General features: G+C 35.6%; 2 protein-coding genes across 4 annotated transcripts in view; one reads left to right on the top strand and one right to left on the bottom strand.

The window, feature by feature from the left end:
• LOC144959678 (uncharacterized) overlaps positions 1 to 7,372 on the bottom strand; it is a 45,412-nt gene that overhangs the window by 28,697 nt on the left and 9,343 nt on the right. For 2 of the 3 annotated variants that reach the window (XM_078892356.1, XM_078892353.1), the window contains exon 2: positions 3,452 to 3,574. The exons of the other annotated variant lie outside the window; for it this stretch is intronic. The gene's annotated coding sequence lies outside the window, so the exon portion shown is untranslated. The remainder of the gene's footprint in view (positions 1 to 3,451; positions 3,575 to 7,372) is intronic. 3 annotated transcript variants of the gene reach the window in all.
• LOC144959515 (uncharacterized) overlaps positions 6,391 to 7,372 on the top strand; it is a 31,919-nt gene continuing 30,937 nt past the window's right edge. The window contains exons 1-2 of the mRNA XM_078892131.1: positions 6,391 to 6,489; positions 6,571 to 6,723. Of these exons, the coding sequence (XP_078748257.1) occupies positions 6,391 to 6,489; positions 6,571 to 6,723 (252 nt within the window). The remainder of the gene's footprint in view (positions 6,490 to 6,570; positions 6,724 to 7,372) is intronic.

Genomic DNA, 7,372 nt, shown 5'->3' with positions numbered 1-7,372 from the left:
TAGTAAGTATTTTAGAGGGGGATAGTAGTATAGAGTAGTATAGTAGGAAGTAAGTTATAGAATATAGTATAGTAGTAGTTAGTAGTAGTAGTAGTGTATAGTATAGTAGTATTGTATATATATTATTGTAGGTCGTATAGTAGTATAGTAGTATGTATTATATATAGTATATGTTAGTAGTAGTTTAGTAGTAGTAGTAGTAGTAATAGTATTTATAGTAGTAGTAGTATAGTTAGTAAGTAGTAGTAGTAGTAGTAGTAGTAGTATAGTAGTTAGTAGTAGGAGTAAGTATAGTAGTATTTAGTAGATAGTAGTTGTAGTAGTAGTAGTAGTTTAGTAGTAGTAGTGTAGTAATTAGTAGTTTTAGTAAGTAGTAGTAGTATAAGTAGTAGAGTAGTATTTTAGTAGTTTTAGTATTTGTAGTATTAGTAGTGAAGTATAGTAGTAGTATAGTAGTAGTAATAAGTAGTAGTAGTAGTAGTAGTAGTAGTATAGTAGTTAGTAGTAGTAGATAGTAGTAAAGTAGTAGTAGTAGTAGTATAGTAGTAGTAGTAGTAGTAGTAGTAGTAAGTGAGAGTATGTAGTAGAGTAGTAGTAGTAGTAGTAGTATAGTATAGTAGTAATAGTAGTAGTAGTAGTAGTAGTAGTAGATAGTATAGTATATAGTAGTAGTAGTAGTAGTATAGTAGAGTATAGTATAGTAGTATATAGTAGTATAGTAGTAGTAGTAGTAGTAGTAGTAGAGTAGAGTAGTAGTAGTAGTAGTATAGTAGTAGTTAGTAAGTAGTAGTAGTAGTATAGTAGTAGTATAATAGAGTAGTAGTAGTAGTAGTAGTAAGTAGTAGTAGTAGTTAGTAGTAGTTAGTAGTAGTAGTATAGTAGTAGTAGTAGTAGTAGTAGTAGTAGTATTATGTAGTAGTAGTATGTAGTAGTAGTAGTAGTAGATGTAGTAGTTAGTAGTAGTAGAGTAGTAGTAGTATGTATAGTAGTAGTAGTAGTTAGTAGATAGTAGTAGTAGTAGTAGTAAGTATATAGTATAGTATAGTAGTAGTATAGTAGTAGTTAGTAGTAGTTAGTAGTAGTAGTAGTAGTATAGTAGTAGTAGTAGTTAGTAGTAATATAGATAGATAGGTAGTAGTAGTATAATAGTAGTAGTAGTAGTAGTAGTATAGTAGTAGTAGTAGTAGTAGTAGTAGTAGTAGTAATAGTAGTAGTAGTAAGTAGTAGTAGTAGTTATAGTAGTAGTAGTAGTAGTAAGTAGTAGTAGTATAGTAGTAGTAGTAGTAGTAGTAGTAAGTAGTAGTATAGTATAGTAGTAGTTAGTAGTAGTAGTATAAGTAGTAGTAGTAGTAGTAGTAGTGTAGTATATAGTATAGTAGTAGTTAGTGTGTTAGAAGTATGTAGTAGTAGTAATATAATAAAGTATAGTATAAGTATAGTAGTAGTAGTAGAAGTAGAGTAGTAGTAGTAGAGTATATGTAGTAGTAGTATGTAGTAGTAGAGTGTAGTAGTAGTATATTGTAAGTATAGTAGTAGTTAGTGTAGTAGTAGTAGTAGTATAAGTAGTAGTAGTGTAGTATGTAGTAGTAGTAGTTAGTATATAGTAGTAGTAGAGTAGAGTAGTAGTAAGTATGTAGTAATTAGTTGTAGTAGTTAGTAGTAGTAGTAGTACGAGAGTAGTAGTGTAGTGTAGTATGTAGTATAGTAGTAGTAGTAGTAGTGTATAGTATATATATAGTAGTAGTAGTAGTAGTGAGTGTTTAGTAATAGTAGTAGATGTAGTAGTAGTAGGTAGTAGTGTAGTAGTAGTAGTTAGTAGTAGTATATAGTTAGTAGTTAGTAGTAGTGTAGTAGTAGTAGTAGTAGTAGTATTAGTAGTGTAGTAGTAGTAGTAGTAGTATAGTAGTAGTTAGTAGTAGTAGTAGTAAGTTAGTGTAGTAGTAGTAGTAGTATAGTAGTAGTAGTAGTAGTAGTAGTAATAGTAAGTAGTAGTAGTAGAGTAGTAGTAGTGTAGTGTGTAGTAGTAGTAAGTAGTAGTAGTAGTAGTAGTAGTAGTAGTTAGTAGTAGAGAGTAGTAGTAGTAATAGTAGTAGTAGTAGTAGTTAGTAATAGTATTTAGTAGTAGTAGTAGTAGTAGTAAGTAGTAGAAGTAGTAGTAGTAGTAGTAATAGTAGTAAGTAGTAGTAGTAGTAGTAGTAGTAGTAGTAGTAGTAGTGTAGTAGTATATAAGTAGTAGTAGTAGTAGTATATAGTAGTAGTAGTAGTAGTAGTAGTAGTAGTAGTAGTAAGTAGTATATAGTAGTAGTAAGTATAGTAGTAGTTGTAGTATTAGTTAGTAGTAGTAGTGTAGTAGTAGTAGTAGTAGTAGTAGTAGTAGTAGTATTAGTATAGTAGAATAGTAGTAGTAGTAGTAGTAAGTAGTAGTAATAGTAGTAGTAGTAGTAGTTAGTAGTAGTAGTAGGTAGATAGTAGTAGTAGTAGTAGTAGTTAGTAGTAGTAGTAGTAGTAGAGTAGTAGTAGTAGTGTAGTAGTAGTATAATTATAGTAAATAATATAATAGTAGTAGTAGTAGTAGTAAGTAGTAGTAGTTTAGTAGTAGTAGTAGTAAAGTAGTAGTAGTAAGTTAGTTAGTGAGTAGTAGATAGTTGTAGTAGTAGTAGTAATAGTAGTAGTGTAGTTAGTAGTAGTTAGTAATAGTAGTAGATAGTAGTAGTAAGTAGTATAGTAGTAGTAGTAGTATAGTAGTAAGTATAGAGTAGAGTAGATAGTAGTAGTTAGTAGTAGTAATAGTAGAGTAGTATAGTAGTAGTAGTATGAGTAGTATATATGTAGTAGTAGTTAGTAGTAGTAGTAGTAGTAGTAAGTAGTAGTAGTAGTAGTAAGTAATATAGTAGTAGTAGTAGTAGTATAGTAGTAGTGTAGTAGTAGTAGTAGTAGTAGTAATGTAGTAGTAGTAGTAGTTAGTAGTAGTAGTAGTAGTAGTAGTATATAATAATAGTAGTAGTGTAGTAGTAGTAGTAGTAGTAGTAGTAGTAGTAGTAGTAGTAGTAGTAGTAGTAGTAGTATAGTAGTAGTAGTAGTAGTAGTAAGTAGTAGTATAGTAGTAGTAGTAGTAGTAGTAGTAGTAGTAGTAGTAATAGTAGTAGTAGTAGTAGTAGTAGTAGTGTAGTAGTATGTAGTAGTAGTAGTAGTGTAGTAGTAGTAGTAGTAGTGAGTAGAGTAGTAGTATAGGTGTATAGTAGTTAGTAGTAGTATAGTAGTAGTAGTAGAGTTAGTAGTAGTGTATAGTAGTAGTAGTAGTATTGTAGTAGTAGTAGTAGTAGTAGTAGTAGTAGTAGTAGTAGTAGTAGTAGTAGTAGTAGTAGCAGCAGCAGTAGTAGTAGTAGTAGTAGTAGTACATAATAAAATTATAAGAAATGCACAGGATATTTTTGTTCCTTCAAAATCCTACCTGTGGAATCATCTCTTGTCCCCTTGGTGAAAGGGGAAGGTCTTTTCGCTTAAGGGTCAAGGGTCAACTAGGACAACAACAACAATTGGTGTGGAAATGTTCTTGAATTATCCAGTGTTTTGGCTGAAATCGACAAAATTATCATATAATAAAAAAAATAGAATAAATTAAATAAAATTCCCTTTTTTCATCCAATAGGGGAAATTTGTCTCTAGGGTCTATTCCAAGGGAAGACAGGAATAACCCAGGTGTCCGCCGCAGTGCAGCGCCACAAATTGAGCAAGGGCGAGGTGACTTGCTCAAGGCCACACAGAGCAGCGGCTTTCGATCGAACTTTGTACCTTTCGGGTATGAAGCAAAGACCGTACCGGTGAGCCACGCTGTTCCCTTAATGATGACTAAATCTGCTACAAGCTGTGGGCTATAAATAGATTGTATGATGTCACGTACGAACAGATGGATATCATAGAAGATTCAAACAGAAATTTAAAAAAACAAAATGCAAAAACACGGAACGTTTCGGGCTCAAAACCCATCTTCAGCCAGAACCCCCCCCCCAAAAAAAAAAAACAACAAAAAAAAACAAAACAAAACAACAAAAACAAACAAAAAAAATAACAAAAAAAAAAAAAAAAACACCAAAAAAACCAACCCAATAAAAACTTTTACTACATTCCTTAAACTCCAGACAGACGGCAGGAAAGTAGTTGGTGACTGTGAAATCAGGCGTGTTAGTTTTAAAAGTTGTGTCTATGTCTATTTATAGATGTACATGTCTATTTATAGATATACATGTCTATTTATAGATGTACATGTCTATTAATAGATGTAGTTATTTTTCACTGGACACGGATTAGAACATTCTTCTTTCCGATTTTATTTTATTTTTTTTTTAAATGACACCAATAAAAAGAAAACAATATTAAAAATTTAAAAAAATAACGAGAGCAAGACAAAACGACCCCACCCCCCACCCACCCCCTCTCAAACAAATAAAAACAAAAGAAAAAAAACAACAAATAAAAAACCCAACAAAACAATCACAAAAGAAAATTGATTACAAAACCGGATAGTCCCATGTATAATCAGAAGCAGTTGGCAGTTCTGGTGTTGCATTGTCTTGACTCCACACCCCTCCCCCCTCCCCCTCCCCCCTTCCTTCCCTTCCATCCCTCGAAATAGACGAAAATGACTGTGAAAATAAAACAAATACCCCCCCCCCCCACACACACACACACCCCGAATAAGTTAAATCGGATAATACTTTATAAAAAAATCGTACGTTGGCAATTCTAGTGTTGTATTGTCTGGACGTCTTAGGGACGTCTAATTGTGTCTTGACCCCTCACCTCCCACCCCCCCCACCTCTCTCTCTCTCTCTCTCTCTCTCTCTCTCTCTCTCTCTCTCTCTCTCTCTCTCTCTCTCCTTCCACCTTTCGAAATAGACAAAAATGACTGTGAAAAGAACAAAAAAATCCCCTCCCCAATCCCTCCCCCCCCCCCCAACAAATTTTTTTTTTTTTAAATGCGTATAATCCGGTATTTCAAAAAGGCGTTAGTTGGCAACTCTGGTGTTGTATTGTGTGTACGTCATAGGGACGTCCGTCTAATCGTGTCCCGATCCACTTGACCCAAACAAACAACGTCATTGTCATTGTATTCCATACGGGGAGTAAATTACACACAGATACACCACGAAGATTGGACGTTTATGGCTTGATATCCAAATATATTACACTATAAATGCTTTTGGTCTGATTTATGCTATTGTCAATTTTATTGCTAATTTTATTGTCAATTTAATGGATTTTTACGTTTTGTCGTGTGACTTGTGTAGCTTTATAAATCTATCGAATTCCAATATCCTTTTATAACGACTGGAGTGGCCAGTGGATGAATGACGTTATAAATGGATGGACGTCGTAATCCAAGAACTGTCCGTCTGATAGCCGATGGTGGTTACAGCATTATGTGTGACTCGCCCACTCAAAACGGTCATATGTGTCTGGGTAAATATTAATGCTTTAAATGTGATTCACGACCACGGAACGGTACTAAAAACAAACAGACAAAAAAAAATAAAAATAAAAAAAACAACAACCCCAAAACTGCAAATTACAAAACTAAAAAAAAAGCAAAAACAAAACAAAATAGAGTTTTCCTTTTAGCGCAAAATATCCATTAAACCTGCACAACGCGCTTTACAGGGGGTCTTTAGCCAACAGCAACACTTAACATGAAAGACAAGACGTGACACGTGTAAGGCGATATTACAATTTTTTCGGACAGAGACAACGCTGTTAACAACCAGGTACTCATTTCACACCTGAGTACGGTGAGAGAATGTGAGTAAAGAGAAATTCTCAAGGACTCAACTACGCGTATAGTAGCAGAGCGGGCCTCGAACCCTGGACATCCCAGACCGATGGCGAGTGTCATACCACTGGACCACATCGCCGTGCATGTTACGTGGAGGTCAATCTCTTACATCAACTGTTACCCACGTCCTCACAACGGTATTATGTCCATCAGGATGATTTTTTTCTCTTTTTATTAACTAGTCCTTCAAAGCCATTAGGTCCATGGAGCCGGAGTTTATCCCGGTTTCTATAGCGTGAAACGGACAATAACAATTGCTTCCCATCCTTTAGACAGGACGCTAGTCTATCGCAAAGTACTTTCCGCCAAATGTAACAGACTCAACTACCTTTCACCGCTGGATCAACAAGGGGTGGGGGTGGGGGGGGGGGTGTGAAGCGAGTGCTCTACCAACTGGGTTATCGGGACTGCCATGTCGGAATGGACCAGTTGCCAAGGAGGGAATTTACAGTAAGACTCATCAGGTATGGACACAATTGCTTGTAATACCAAAAAAGGGAGACTTGATAAAATGCAATAATTATAGAACAATCAGCCTCATTAGCCACCCCAGTAAGGTAATGTTACACATCATCCTAGACCGCATCAAAACCAAATCAGAAGAGATACTTGCAGAGGAACAGGCTGGGTTCAGGGCAGGCAGGAACACAGTCCAGCAGGTGTTCAATAGCCGGATCCTCACTGGAAAATGTCTCCAACACTAAACAGTGTTATATCATAATTTCATTGATTTCAAAAAGGCATTTGACAGAGTGTGGCACGGTTGCCTTTGGAACATTCTAAGAAACTTCGACTTTGATGAAGGACTCATCCAAACAATGGAAGCTTTGTATGAACAAGCTTCTAGTGCTGTCTTGTGTGATAACCAACTGGGACACTTTTTGAAAACATCTGTTGGTGTCAGACAGGGCTGCATACCGTCCCCAACCTTATTCAATATATATATATATATATATATATATATATATATATATATATATATATATATATATATATCTTGAACAGGTAATGCAAGAAGCATTACGGTATCACCAACCTACAGTCTCTATAGGTGGCAGACAATTATGCAACCTGCGATTTGCAGATGATATAGACTTTATTGTCCACAGTGAACAAGACTTGCAAGAACTTACTGACCATTTACACCAAGCAAAGTGACGTCACAGAATATGGGTGACGTCCAATCAAGGGACGCTACTCTTCCGCTAATCTCATTCCCTATTGTTCCCATCCAAAGCCTCTCCATCATCAATCTTTCCTTCAAATAATATGGTATTGGGCATTTCAGGAAATTATAGAGGGAATGAATTTGTGGTGTGGTTGTGTCCCCTGATCGGTCATCAGCGTGGCTCAGCGGTACGGCCGTTGCTTCCTACCCTAAAGTTACCGAGTTCGATCACCCGCCGCTGCGCTGTGTGACCTCGAGCAAGTCCCCTCGCCCTAGAACACTTTGCGGCGCTGCACTGCGGCCGACACCTGGGTTATTCCAGTTTTCCCTTGGAATAGACCATATGCCCCTATGGGATGAATAAAGGGATTTTA

This window comes from Berghia stephanieae, chromosome 14, assembly GCF_034508935.2.
Source record: "Berghia stephanieae isolate SIO BIC M18660-M18661 chromosome 14, UCSD_Bste_1.3, whole genome shotgun sequence".
Lineage (NCBI taxonomy): Eukaryota > Metazoa > Mollusca > Gastropoda > Nudibranchia > Aeolidiidae > Berghia > Berghia stephanieae.
This window is presented reverse-complemented; position numbering and strand designations above follow the sequence as displayed.